Source organism: Danio rerio, chromosome 24 (genome assembly GCF_049306965.1).
Source record: "Danio rerio strain Tuebingen ecotype United States chromosome 24, GRCz12tu, whole genome shotgun sequence".
Lineage (NCBI taxonomy): Eukaryota > Metazoa > Chordata > Actinopteri > Cypriniformes > Danionidae > Danio > Danio rerio.
Window position 1 is genome coordinate 7,785,148 of NC_133199.1, and position 15,546 is coordinate 7,800,693.

Genomic DNA, 15,546 nt, shown 5'->3' on the forward strand with positions numbered 1-15,546 from the left:
ATCGCAAACACACACACACACACACACAGAGACAGTGAGAGAGACACGAGGCTGTGCTGATCAATTAAATCTGAAGTGAAAGGCTATACTTCATTACACACGTGCACACGTTTTAAAACATGTTAAACTTGTAAAACTCACTCTTGATCACATTTGATGATGATTGATGATCCTAGCAAACTGAACAGACCTTTTATTCCCGGTTGCTTTGCGCTCTTCCTGTCTTGTCGATATGATTATATGCTTTACTACGGAGACTTACACACATGTATGTCCAAACAGCTTGAAAAGTAGATTTTTCACCATAGGTGCCCTTTAAAAGATACTACCACAGTTGACCACACTGACAGGATTAAGAACGAGACCGTTTAAGGAATTTTTTTTCAGTGAATTAACTTGCACCGGTGAATTGTTCACCAAAAAAAATAAAAAATTTGCTAGCAAAATCAACATTGTAAATTTTAATTACATAAGGACTTTATGGCAGAATTTTCATTTTTGGGTGAACTACCCCATTATATTCAAACCTGTAGCATGAGATGCACCAATCATCCTCCCGCGGATCAGCCCCTCCCTCTTCTCATTACGAACCACCTTTACTTTCTTCTGCAGGTGCTGCTGAACGTAAGAATCCAAGTCTTCCTTCAGATCATCTGCAAAACATAGAGAGTGACAGCTGATGAGTAAAACTGACAGCCTGAAGTTATTTTAATCCTAACCCTTTTCTCACTTGTCCTTCTTTCGAATTTCTTTAAAGGCTAGAAAAAAACAGAGAATCTGTAAGCTTCCTTATGCCTCAGATTACAACTAAAATGTTTTTTTTTAATATTTTAATTTTAGCTTTTAGCTAAATTTTAAATGATATTTAAAGCTCCTGTGAATGCTTTGAAATGTGCATTTTTATTCAATGTTTGACGTAATCTCAACCAAAACATGGAGAGGGTGGGGCATAGTGTAGAAGATCCTGCCCTTTGAGCTCAAGCACATCAAATGTGAAGTATCTTGAAGGGGGCGGGGCATGTCAGATACTAGAAAGCATTTGATTGGTCAAGATTTGATAAGAAACTGAAGTCTAAGGTGACGTGAATAAAACCGTGGATCCATTTAGGCAGAATTGAGACTTTACATGCTTATATCAATTTTATATCTGCTAAACTCAAATTTTGTCACTGTTTTGAGGCACACTAGATTATGGATGTCCTAAAAACTAACAATGCTGATTCTAACATCTATAAAAAAAAACAACAACTTTATTTTAATTTCATGGAATGTTTAATATATATGTTATGTGTTTATTATTGTTAGTTGACACAACTTCAACCGGTTACAAATTTGCTGAGTTTCTTTCTTCTATTGAAGATATTGTGAAAAGAAATTGAAAACAGGTAGCCAATAACATCCACAGCAAGAAAGAAATACTGTAAAAGTCAATGGCTATAAGTTTCTATCATTCTGCAAAATATCTTCCTATTTACCCAGCATAGACAGAAACTAGAGCAGGTTTAAAATAAGTGAAGGTAGAGTAAATGGTGACAGAACTTTAATAGGGTATATGCCGAGCCAGTGCTGTTCCCATGCTGATACACTTCCGGTGACCTGTTATTGTGAACTTTTTTCCATTTTATACGGTTCCTTATACAGCATCGATGTTGTAATGTCATTAAAATACATTCAGTAAAATAAACTTTAGCATTTATTTAGTTGCTCAAGCGTAAAACAAGGCAAAAAGCTGTTTACTCGCACGCGCCCGTCAGAATCGGCAGGCTAACGCAGAAGCTCCATTGAATATACTGGGGTAAAATAAATGTTCATATTATAAAGATATGGCGGGGAAATGTTATTTAATGCAGTGCTTCTTGTACAATCTGAGACCCACTTTAAATCGGATATCACTCAGCTAGTGGAGATCGCTGATTTTTAAAGAAAACAGACCTTAAACGCACCGGATTTTGCATTGGCATTCAATTCGCCGGAAGCGCTTAACCCAGGTTACTGGCAAATTAAAAGTCCTATTAGCATGCTTCGGCATATACCCTATTGGGGTGAACTATACCTTTAATCTAAAAGATATATGACCTTAAAAGGTTATTTGTCTCTTTAATGCTGCGTTCACACCAGACGTGGAACGCGTGGATAAATCGCGCTATTCGTGCGTAAATAACCTAGATTGTGAATTAAATTCACTTGCTTCATTCACGCGTCAAATCCGCTTCAGAACAGACGCAGATTCGCAGTTGGGCAGGGCTTCTGTCTGCCCGGTGACTCTAGCTTCATTGCTAAATGGCTAACATGGATTTTATTAAGAAAATAACTGTGTTTACGTGCTTTATGAAGGCTGAAAAACAGCGACGATGCGTTTAGGGCTGTGTATGAGTCCACTAAATGCTTTTAAAGTTGCATTAAGCTCTGTGAGCTCATCAACTCCTCCATAAACTTAACCTAAATAATAGAGGCTTTCAGCAGTGCTTCTGACTGAGCCAAGCCCAGTTTGATTTCCACCGGGACACCAACAACAGGCCCTACGTCACAATCACGCCCCTACAAGAGCAAGCTCCTGATAGGTTAACGCGGCGTGAATGTTTGCTTAAGTTCAGATTTTTGAACTCGAGCAATTCGCGCAAAATGCTCAATTCGTGCCGCGCCATTCACGCATATCGTGCCATTCGCGCGTGTCATGTTTTCATAGCAATATAATGCGGCAATAAGATCGTAACTGTACTGTGCATTTACACCATGGCCATATTAATCAATGTTAACACACGAAAACAACATTAACGTTACACCAGACACTGTAAAAAAAAGTCACTCTCAGCCACTAGACTTTTCTGACAGGGTATTCGAGTATCATCGAGTGACAAATTGTTGTGGGACTACTATACAGGAGTTAATATTAGGCATTATAGATAGCAAAATTTAGCTGCTTTTATTTTTGTGTTTTTTTTTAAAGCATGAAAGTAAAACACGAACGCCATTATGAATGTATTAAAACACGTGCTTGTTTGTTGTAAAAAAAAATCATAATAATGACAAAAATACTCATTTGTGGATCTCCTGACTTCCGTGTGCAGGCACGCTGCCATTGTAGATGGTGTATTCTGTGAAATTTTCGAACCCCTTTGGTTTCGAGTGTGGTCTAGAAAAATCTCTGTTTCGAGGGCTATCTAGCCCTTCCCCTCAGCCCTACATCTTCAAGCTAAAGGGAATTGGGACACCCCTACTCCTTCATGAGAATGCACAAAATGAGTAAGGGTAAAGGGGTAGATTTAGGATTGGGCCTTAACAGTTATACAATGTTTTTGTTCTTCTCTAAACTGACCCAGGAATCAACTATGACCCCATTGACCCTGTGTGGGTCCCTAGTTTAAACACTCTTGATTAAATGCATTCAGGTAGTGATACATCAACCCCTTCACTCTCTTCAATGCTTTACCAAGTTAATTATATATTTTTTCAGGAAAGTTAATAGCGTACTGAACTACTGCTGAACTAATAGCAGTTAAAGCTCCCATAAAATAAACATTTTTAAGATGTTAGTATCAGCCTTGTTAGTTTTTAGGATATCTATAAGCTAGTGTGCTCCAAAACAGTGACACAATTCAGGTTTAGAAGATCACTTCCACTTAAATGGATCAACGTTTTTTTACACGTCACCGCATATTTCAGTTTCTCATCAATTTATAACCAATCAAGTGCTCTCTAGCATCTGACATGCCCCGCCCCCTTCAAGACGCTTCACATTTGATGCACTTGAGCTCATCCACTCACTCTCACTGGCAGAGCGGTAATAAAACAAAATGCTATTGGCTGTGTTAAGGGGAGGAGCTACACTATGTCCCACCCTGTTTCGATTAAGATTACGTGCAAAATCAAATAAAAATGCACATTTCAAAGCACTTCAGGGAGACCTTTAAAAGCATTTTCCAAAGACATTTACATAAATACATTTTATTTATGCCTATTATTAAACCAAATTTAACTTTTGTAACATGAAAGAGTTTTTTTTTTTTTGTCTGGAGACATCACAAATGCCTTTTGAGAGTCTTTGGACTGAATGGTTGTTCATTAAAGTTAAGGTCACATCCAATACGTCAAACATTATCATGATCTGCTTCAGTAGACCAAAACATGTTCAGAGAAGTAAAGCAGCTTGCCCAGTTCACTGTGGTCATCCACCAGTATGATCTCATGGAGCAGGTAGTTTGGTGTGCGATCCAGCACACTGTGAACGGTCCTCAGGAGGGCAGAGAACGCCTCATTGAAGAAACAGATCACTATACTGGCTGTGGGCAAGGACACTGAATAAGCCCTGTCCCTGCACCTGTTGGGAAGAGTAATCACGGGATGATTTACAGCAGTATTACGGCTGCTCTTAAATATCTATTTACACAACATGAGAGGTTTTGCACTTCGACCTCGTAAAATGCTCATTTTTCTAGGTCGCAAATAATGGTTCACCCAAGAATAAAAACTGTGTAATTATTTACCAATACGTCAAACCTTGTTGTTTAGCGTGAAACACAAAGGGATTATTTCTGATGCATCTTAGATGGCATTTTTAACACAATGACAGATATTTAAGAGCTCCATATAAACTTCTTGTCATTCACTGAAGAGAAATTCCCCATCTGCTTTACCTCTGAAATGCCACATACAGTATTAAAACAGCTAGGAATAACAAAGCTTGTGACATTTCAGAAATTCAGAAGCGATCTACATTTCTGGGAATGACAACACAAGTTTTAATCTGCTTTTTCACACGGCTTGATTATGATGTAGAATATTTTATCCTGACATGGTCACTACATTTTAAAATCCAAATATTCCTTTATATTCCATCAAAATAATTTAATGTGAAAAATAAAACAGAACAACCTGAGGAAGAGTAAATAATAGCTCACTTAATTTGGGTGAATTACAATTTTTATTCCTTGGTGAACTATTCATTTAACTAAAAATGATCATATAACAATGGCCAGACAGAACCTGTGGACATTTTTGGATATTTATGTGCATAATTTTGTACAAATAATAAATCTGCATATTTATTCTGAAAGTTTAGTAACTAAAATGTTAAAACATGAAATAAAAAATATATTTTTAGCTTTTATTTAAAATTTTCAATGCAAATCCAATTAGATCCACTTGTTTGGAAAACAAAGCAAGTCTCTCATAAAATATATCTACTAAAAGACAGAAAATATTACTTTACAAACTCTGTTATACATAAAAAAAAATAACCATTTGGATATTAGTTTTTAACATTACTGAAATTAAAATAAAATTAAAACTGAATAAAAATATTTTTTTTACACATTTACATCAGTAAATGTATAGATTCAATGGTGGGTTAAACAATCTGTGGAAATCTGTAACTTGCCATGTAGTCACTTTAATTACACATTTTTTTCTTACTTTAATGTTTTTCTGATAAACATGTCCACTCTCCCTGAGAAGTTTTAGGAATAACAAATAATAACTTGACTTCTAGTTGAACATTTGATATAAAAAGTGGCTTATATGAAAGGCGAAGGCCTCTAGATTACGCTTATTTCACCAAAATCAAATATGATCATGCCTTGATTTTTAATTATTTAATAAGGAGTTTAAGGTCTGCATTTGCTTAGACAAAAGTCTTGTCACTAAACAGAAATAATGTACAGTACAAAATATAAAGTCATGGTGCAGAGGAGAAAGAATTAATATTGTGTATCACTCCCATGAGCTTGGAGGACTGCATTCATACATCCCTGCAATGACTCGAATCACTCAAATCATCTGGAATGGCCAAGAAAGCGTACTTGCAGGACTCCCTGAGTTCATCAAGATTCTTTGGATTCATCTTCAATGCCTCCTCCTTCATCTTACCCCAGACATGCTCAATAATGCTCACATCTGGTGACTGGGCTGGCCAATCCTGCAGCACTTTGACCTTCTTTGCTTTCAGGAACTTTGATGTGGAGGCTGAAGTATGAGAAGAAGCGCTATCCTGATAAAGAATTTGCCCTCTCCTGTGCTTTGCAATGTAATGGGCAGCACAAATGTCTTGATACCTCAGGCTGTTGATGTTGCCATCCACTCTGCAGATCTCTCACCCACCCCCATGCTGAATGTAACCCCAAACCATGATTTTTCCTTCCCCAAACTTGACTGATTTCTATGAGAATCTTGGTTCCATGAGGGTTCTAATCAGTCTTTTGCAGTATTTGTGATGATTGAATCTAAAATCTACCTTCAGCCACTTTTTTAATCGATTAAATAGAAGTCAAGTTATTATTTGTTATTATATATATCTTTTTAATGTAGGGTGGGTACTGATTTTCTCCACCAGCTACTAATTAAATTGTTGTCATTTGTAAACTACTTTCAATTAAGAGGCAGGTTGCTTGAAGGGGTTTATTGCATAATTATTTCTCAGCCCTTAGGGCCGGTTCTAATGTCATAAGGCAGTATTAGCAAGGAGTTTGTAATAAAGTGGCCATTAAAGTGTAAACAGAAAATATGAAATTGAAATACTGATTTAAACAAATGCTCGTACTTGTCAGTCCTGGTGTCTGGGACGTCTCTGTGGTAGCCGAGCCGGTTACTGATGAGTACATTGAAGGCGTGCTTATGATAGCCCATATCTCGTACCTCTTGGTCCTGCTTGTTAAAAATCATTCCTGGAATCAGAAATCAGAGGAATCTTTCAAATAATAATAATTAATGCTTCATCTTTCATTGGACCAAGAAGAGTCCGCAGTGTAGGACAGATGGTGTTGTAAACACTTGGATTGATTCAATTTCGGAATACAGTATGTGTGGAAGATGTGTTGTCATGGCAACAAAAGCTGTTCCAGAACCTGCTTCACTGCAGAATACCTACAAAGGCTGGCAATCTGGCAATACAATCCCAGGTCTGCACAGTGGCTCCCTTTAAAATGATCTGAAATTTAATTTCTTAATAACTGACAAGACTTAAATTCATTCTAAAATCGCTGCAACTGCATAACAAAAGCAATAGGTGTCTATTCCTCTTTTCTGTCAAGGAAACCTTTTTCAAACCATTGAATCTTGTAAAAGCAGGAATGCAGACTTTTCTGATTACCTGTTAGACGAACTACAAGTATAAAAGAACACAGTGAAGTATCAACTTGGCATTCTGCTGTAATGCTAGATGTTTTAGAACAATTGAACTCAAAACATGAGAATTAAAAAAATGCAGAAGCAAAACAAAAACCACTAATCATTTAATCATATCTGGAATAGACAGCTTTCAAAAATGAAAATGTTTAAAGCATTTGCACTATGCCCATCCCCCAATATGTCAAATACTAGCTGGGTTTCTGACACCCCTAGGGTTGCCAAATCCACAGTTTCACCACAGACTTGGGAAATTTTCCGTTTTTTAATTCCACAGGTTAAAGGTTTGACATGTTGCATTAATTAAATTGACACAGTTGCATTGACTGTTTTTACTCTACCAAATTCATATTCTACCATTGATAAAAACTGCTAGAATGATGAAAGACAAAGCACACTTTTGTGAAAAGCAGGGGCACAAAAAGAGAGACGTCTGAGTGGCTGTTTTTGTTTCCATAGTAACAGCTTAGCAGGACTCTCCAGGATTTTTATTTTACTAATGACTGCAAAATATATGTATTTCACAGAGGAAAGTCTGTAGGTTTACAATTTAATTAATATATTGAAGGTTTATTTTTGACATTTTTAAAATATCTTTATTTTAGAAATAAATTGGACAAGTTTGGGGTTCACTTTTTAATTGGAGTGCGTTTCCCAAAACCGTCGTTAGCCAACTAAGGTCGCAAGTTTCGTCGTTACAAACATAGTTTGTTAATTTGCCATTTCCCAAATCCATCGTTCCAACGAACATTTGCAAACTGCGTCGCAAACTTGTGCATTTGCAATTACACCTCTGGAGCTGTAGTTCCTGGCTGTGTTCTATTCCCACGTATCCCCCCTATGTCCTATTCATTTGGAACATTCTAACATTTAAACTTGGAATGCTTAAAAATAAAAAAGCATTAAAGTCATCTTTCTTAGGTGCAATGTGCTTAAGGTATTTTTACAGTTTATTTTTAGCAATCTTCGTGTTTACAATTGCGCTCAATTCGCAGTGCACTTTGAAAACATTGATGCCATTTTGAACACGGCCTCATGACGAAAGCTATAGGTGACATACTTAAAAGCGTAATTTATGTAACGTCTCCAAAGCTTGTGAAAACAAAAACAATGTAGCATACGTTAATGCTCTTAATTAATAGTGGGTTATTTATTTATTAAGTATCTGTACTGTATATGACATGGGCCTGCTGGTTACAACTGGTTTTAAACTCAGACATAGCAAACATTCCACTCATGTGACTCAATTATACTTCTCGTTTACTGTAGGCTATCAAATACTACAGTCAGCCGCTCTAACAACTTGATGGAAACACACTTAATTCACATTTGATAATTAAATTTAACATTAAAAATAATATTTGCTTCACGTTTGACTGCAAACTCGGCTACTGTTCCTTGTCCAAATATTTAATTTGATTTAGTAATAATGTTGCACAATAAATCTTTTGTATCATTTAATTTTATTTGTAAATATGCATACTTTCCTGTCATTCAGACCTGCAACACATTCCAAAAAAAGTTGGGACAGGAGCAGTTTAGGGCTAGTAATCAGGTAAATTGCTTAAATAATGATGTGATTCGAAACAGGTGATGTCAACAGGTGATTGTAATTATGATTTGCTACAAAAGCAGCATCTAATGCCGCAGTCACACTAGAGTTTTAGAGAGCTTGCAAAATTCTGTCGAATGACACTGCGAAAAGAGGTGGGATTAAATAAGATGATTAGACATTTAAAAAAAGCGAGCGATTGATCTATATTTAAAATTTCTGTCCAGAGAGGTCATGATTTGATCTTCGATTGGTCTCACGCAGTCAAGTAATGCAATTTCACAGGTCAGAGTTCACCAAGTTTGAACTTTGCAACGCAGTGAACTGTGAAACTTGACGCACGAACTTGCGTTTCCGTTCTAACGCATTCGCGTGCGTATGAATGGCAGTCAATGGGAAGAAAAGTCCAGTGTGACCTTGCAGCTTTAGAAAAGTCTATTCCTTTAGGAGCAAAGATTAGCCAAGAATCGCCAGTTTGCCAACAAATATGTGATAAAAATTTATGAAATGTTTGAAAACAATGTTCCTCAAATAAAGATAGAAACAGAGCATAACATCATTAAAAGATTCAAGGAATCTGGAGGAATATCAGTAAGTATGGACAAGGGCACTAAAAATGGCAACATTACGAAGAGGTAAACGCTTTACTGTTCCTACTTTTTTTGAAATGTGTTGCAAGAAGCAAAATTGGAATGCATGTTTATTTAAAAAAATCATGAGGATCGCATTAAAAAATGTGCTGTTGTATTGTCTGCAATGAAAAACAACTGAAAGTAATTTTAGAAATTCCTTTTTTCTTTTTATTAAATTTATAAAGTTTTCCAACTTTTTCTGATTTGGGGTTGTAAGAAGATGTAATAATAAAAAATAAATAAATAAAAATAACTGGTCCAGCACTAAAAGGAAAACACACACATAGATTTAGAGCTGGAATATCCACTTACCCAGCTCTGGAGAGAGATCTGGCTTGACGGCTTCCAGTGCTTGGCCTTTACGCACTTGACTCCCATCTCTATGCTGGACTGCAGGGCCACGCGTAAAACGAGGCTGAAAACGGTGCTGCCCCTGGACGGGCACATTTCTGAAGGATAGTCGGCTTTCCTGGCTGAGGTTGAAATAGAGGAACAGAAGAATCGACCAGGTCACGGAGGTGAAGAGGCAACCATAACAAAAGTAGCGCAGAGTGACGCTGCCCATGGTAATGCTAGCATCCTTGGCTGGCCATTATCAGGCCCCTAAAACACATTGAAGATAAAGAATCAAGCATGAGTCCATGTAAAAACAAGTGGAGATAACTTGGCAATTGTGCATTATTAAAGTGTGCTTTACACAGATGAGTGGGTATGACAAACCACCTGTTGAAACACTTTTTTTCTATATGCACCACCAGACAATTTACTTAAACTCCATCTTACCAGAACTCAATAAGAAAAACAATGTTTACCTGTGAACACAAATCATGTTGCACTACTTGTTTTCTTCAATTTTAAAATACCTCTTAAGCACAATATATTGCATAATATTGTTCTGTCTTGAGTAAAAGTATTGTAAAGTAATGGGTTATGTGTATAGTTTAGGTTATGTATAGTATAGTCAGATTTCGATACTACTTGTTAAGTTTATACAACAGTTCTGTCTGATTTTTGATTCTGATTGGCTTATAGCTGTGTAATATTCTGCAATAACAGCACTTATACAGCCTCTTCACCCTTCTGTATTACTCCACCCACATAGACTGACAGCAGATTAATAAACACACTACAGTTTGACAAATATTGCAGCTGTTGGACAACAATGTACTCTTAAGGGCTTTTTAGGCAATAATGTAGCTGTTTGGATTGCAACTTTGCAGGTTATTTGTAAGGATAGTGGGTATTTTAAATATTTATAAATTTGGAGATACAGTGCGTCGGCATCTATCCGCCTGTCATACTGAGCAGAGCAAATACTTTTGACGTTCCGCCACATAGACAGAGACAGCATAATAAGTACTTAGAGGTGAAAAACTCAGCGTGAATTTCAAACAACAGCTGATTAAATCGTTATAAAACAGTTAAGTGACATTCTGAATCGATCTCTCTCTTCTGTATGGTGTAGTGTTGTATTTATACCATGGTAATCTGAAAGTGTTTGCTTTGGTTTTTCGGAGTTAATTGATCCATTGCAATAGATAAATACTGGGAAATCTTTGGAGACTGATGGCATTTCATGCAGTTCAGCCTATTAATCCTAAAATGTGAGGAAACTCATCTGTTTTGTGCTAACTTTAGATATTACGCTAGAGAATCATTACGCAAGGATTTTTAAACCCTACAAGTTTGATTTTCTTTTTGTATACATGATTATGCTGTTGAACTGTTGCATACACACAATATAAAACTCGGAGCAGTGCGATATGGCTGTGTATCGTCACTGGTGAGACACTAAGGCATGCACACCTCCCACCAGTGCCGATATACAGCCAAATCACACTGCTAAGAGTGTGATATTGCTTATTGAAAATGGCTCTTACCTCCAGTGTTGTGTTCATATTTAGGATTGTTTATTTATGTAGCACTGTGATCCTACCAGACGCAACATTTCGTTCCACTGAATGTCCACACACGTAGTGGAATAAAAAAGCTTGACTTGAGATATCAGATGGTTTGAAAAGATGTATGGCAATTATTATTAGTAGTACTACTACTTGCAAGGAATACTGGCAGGAATTTTACTGAACAACAATATGGTAAAAATGATGATATTGAAAGTATAACTGATCCCCGTTTTGCATTTTGTATATTTAAAAATGTCATTTATTCTCATAAAAACAAAACTAAAATTTTCACAGTCACTATTGGAGTCTTGTTTGGTGCTTAAGAAGCATTTATTATTATAACTGTAATATTACAGTATTTCAGGAATCAAGATTTGCTGTTAGGATTTTATAACATTACAAATGTATTTGGTGTCACTTAAAACAAGCAACAATGAGGCATTTTGTACATTTTAAAATAAAAAATAGGGCATTTCCTAAACATGTATAGCTTGATTTGTTTATAATGGTTATATAAAAAAATGATCTAGAGAAAATTTAAAACTTGGTACTTTTCTTTTGTAAAACATTTAATACACTCAATTATTCATTAAGCACATTAATATTATATATTATTATATAATATTATTTAATATATAAACATTTTTGAGTCCCAATAGCATGAGACGCAAAACGCACTCATCCAATAAAGAAGCTACTAAAAAAAATAGTTAGGATGCTGCATTTTTTAGAAATGAAAATTGTGACATAAGCAGATTTATACTACAGTAGTGTAGTGACTGACCTCTGTATTTTAAAAGCATTGGTCAATCATTAACATGTACTGTGTGAAACATTTTCAACAGCAATACGAGCAGCACATCTGGGTAAAAATCAATCAATTTATAGTTTAGACACATTGCATTGCATTGCAACAACACGTGTCATTCTGCAAAGCCATGCAGAGCCAGTAACACAAGAGAACCCATGGAAATGTGAAACCAGTTGCTGCGATCATATGGAATTACACCTCTTTTAAATATTTAATTCACACTTGAGTCCTAAAGGGCAATGATATACATTATGAAATAAGTATCTTGCTGCCATACGCCCGTCTTCACATAGGCAGACTTTATTATTGGACATACTTCATCTAAAATACATTTTATTAAAGTACTACAATATTTGTTACTAGCTTTATTGTAGCCAATGATAGACCATGGCAATATGCTACTAGTCAGACAAATATAATCATCAGACAAATACAAAAGTCGTTTGGAAGTCGAGGTTTTAAAACTGCCAAAAATTTCTGCTATTAAGGTATGTGTAAGATTTTTTTGTTTGTTTGTTTTTAATTTTTATTTTCTTTAGAATCTCCGGCAAAAAAGTTATCCAAAGATGTTATAAATTGTAAATAAATTTGTAGTTTTGGACCAAATGAAGACCGCAGAAGTCAGTGATTCATTTGAATTATTTAGCCTGACATGTTTACTGTTCCAAAATATTTGAATATTTCTCAAAATAAAATATATTGTGTTCAAAGGGGGAACGTTTTTGTTTATTTATAACATTTAAAAATATTTTTTTAGAGCAGTGATTACACTGTGAAACTGTGATATTTTTATCTAAGGTTATCATACTATCAGAATCTTATACCGACCCATGCCTAGTAGAATGTGGCATGTTTATGTTTAGACTGAGGTAAAGCTGGTTTTTTTATTCAAACATTCGTTCAGTGACATCCTGTGACATGCTCCCTATGCCATGTAAAAATACCATGGTATTTTGAATATTCGGTCTGAAATAACACGCAAGTATGACTTCACAACAACATTATCACTACATATTTGACTGTAAACATGGTTGTACTTTGATAGTTATTGGCTAAAAGTTGATTTAATATTCACACATTCTGACTTTCTCCTTAATAATATAATTTCAGAAAAGTATTGTTTACAATTTGTAAATAGGGATATCATATAAGCAGTCAATGGCTATCAAAGTACAACAATGTTCACAGTCAAATAAATAGTGATAATGCTGTTTTGAAGTCATACTTGCATACTTGTTATTTCAGACAGAATATTCAAAATACCATGGTAAACAATACACATGTCACGACTTTTTTAGCTTTTTATTGTCAAAACAAATCTAACTAATCAACAAAACTAGTTACGTTGGCTAACGTTGCCCATCTAGACACCATTCTTTATTAGAATATACTAAGATTTTTATTTCACAACATAACTTTACGTCAAAGAATCACGGGATGTGTCTCAAAACCTAACACGTCCCCTAAATAGGCGTCAATGCCACCCAAATATACTGCAATCGGAATGCACCAAAAAATCCCTGCTGGTTTGTAAATCTCTGACGCCCAAACATGCTGTCTGTGTAGGCATCTCACCAAGTTTTGAGACATAGGCATTTCGAGCTACGAGCTAACTCGCTAGCTGCATCGATTAAAGCATTTGTTGTAGACAGCATTGTCATTTGGCACTCATCTAAACCCCTCTAAAATGTTTACTCGGGTAATAATGTCAGTGTAGTGCAGTGACACTCACTCGCTGATGAAGAGGTCTTTCACAGGTCCATTCCTCTCCTTCGCTCAATCCTACTGCCCGTTACTCGCTGGTGAGGAGACACGGCATCGCAGAGCCTGACTGAGTCTGTTGCCGCCTGCTGGAGGGCTTTTAGAATGGCACCACACATGTACAACAGTAATACAGTCGATAAGGATAGGTGTGGGCTGTGGCTTATTACATTTCATTTGTTACACTTTGAAATTTCGGAAGGTGTAGTAAAGTCTGGATGTCAACTTTCCCCCAAAATCTGGTCAGATGTTACAAAATACATAATTCTTAAAATAATGTTTTTTTAAAAATATTACACAGATATTATCCAAGTGGGAAATATAAATTAATAATAAGTGTAACGACATGATTGACATTTATTTGTTGTTTAAGTTATAGGTCAAAGGTCATGTGAGTGTAATTGATAGATAGATAGATAGATAGATAGATAGATAGATAGATAGATAGATAGATAGATAGATAGATAGATAGATAGATAGATAGATAGATAGATAGATAGATAGATAGATATACAGCTTAAAGTGACATGTAAATCCAGGTTAATTAGGTTAACTAGGCAGGTCAGGGTAATTAGTCAAGTTATTGTATAACGATGGTTTGTTCTGTAGACCATTGAAAAAAAAATTGCTTATAGGAGATAATTAGTGACCTTAAAATTATTTTAAAAATATATATATTTATTTAAAACTGCTTTTATTACTGCCAAAATAAAACAATTAAGACTTTATCCAGAAGAAAAAAATATTATCAGAAATACTGTGAACATTTATTTACTCTGTTAAACATCATAGATGATAACACAGAGAAAACCGCAGTTTAGCGCCCCCTGTCATGTTCGAAACGGCTAACGTCATTGCACATTTTAGCCAGTTCGAACACCATTATCAACCTAGGTACACTAGAGGGCGCCTCTTCATCTACGTATCTACAGGTAGATGGCATCAATTTATTTCTTATAGGTGGGAAATAAAAAATTAATAATATGTGTAACGACATGATTGACATTTATTTGTTGTTTAGGTTATAGGTCAAAGGTCATGTGTGTGTGATAGATAGATAGATAGATAGATAAATAGATAGATAGATAGATAGATAGATAGATAGATAGATAGATAGATAGATAGATAGATAGATAGATAGATAGATAGATAGATAGATATACAGCTTAAAGTGACATGTAAATTCTTCACCAGGTTAATTAGGTTAACTAGGCAGGTCAGGGTAGTCAAGTTATTGTATAACGATGGTTTGTTCTGTAGACCATTGAAAAAATATATATTGCTTATAGGAGATAATTAGTGACCCTAAAATTATTAAAATATATATATATTTATTTAAAACTACTTTTATTACTGCCAAAATAAAACAAATAAGACTTTTCTAGAAGAAAAAAATATTATCAGACATACTGTGAACATTCATTTACTCCGTTAAACATCATAGATAATAACACAGAGAAAACCGCAGTTTAGCGCCCCCTGTCATGTTCGAAACGGCTAACGTCATTGCACATTTTAGCCAGTTCGAACACAGACCATTATCACCCTAGGTACACTAGAGCGCCTTTTCATCTACGTATCTACAGATAGAGGACATCAATTTATTTCTTATAGGTGGGAAATAAATTAATAATATGTGTAACGACATGATTGACATTTATTTGTTGTTTAGGTTATAGGTCAAAGGTCGTGTGTGTGTGATAGATAGATAGATAGATAGATAGATAGATAGATAGATAGATAGATAGATAGATAGATAGATAGATA

At 35.4% G+C, this 15,546-nt stretch overlaps 1 protein-coding gene across 2 annotated transcripts in view; it reads right to left on the reverse strand.

Moving 5' to 3' along the window:
• Positions 1-13,840, reverse strand: part of galnt11 (UDP-N-acetyl-alpha-D-galactosamine:polypeptide N-acetylgalactosaminyltransferase 11 (GalNAc-T11)) — a 29,238-nt gene extending 15,398 nt beyond the window's left edge. Inside the window, exons 1-5 of one of the 2 annotated variants that reach the window (NM_001076562.2) lie at positions 13,751-13,840; positions 9,616-9,906; positions 6,536-6,659; positions 4,152-4,318; positions 528-653 (exon numbers count right to left, since the gene is read on the reverse strand). In NM_001076562.2, the coding sequence (NP_001070030.2) occupies positions 528-653; positions 4,152-4,318; positions 6,536-6,659; positions 9,616-9,868 (670 nt within the window). In that variant the 5' untranslated portion in view covers positions 9,869-9,906; positions 13,751-13,840. Of the gene's footprint in view, positions 1-527; positions 654-4,151; positions 4,319-6,535; positions 6,660-9,615; positions 12,964-13,298 lie in introns of both variants that reach the window. The other variant, XM_073940441.1, reaches the window with a different exon arrangement.
• Positions 13,841-15,546: the final 1,706 nt, after the last annotated feature.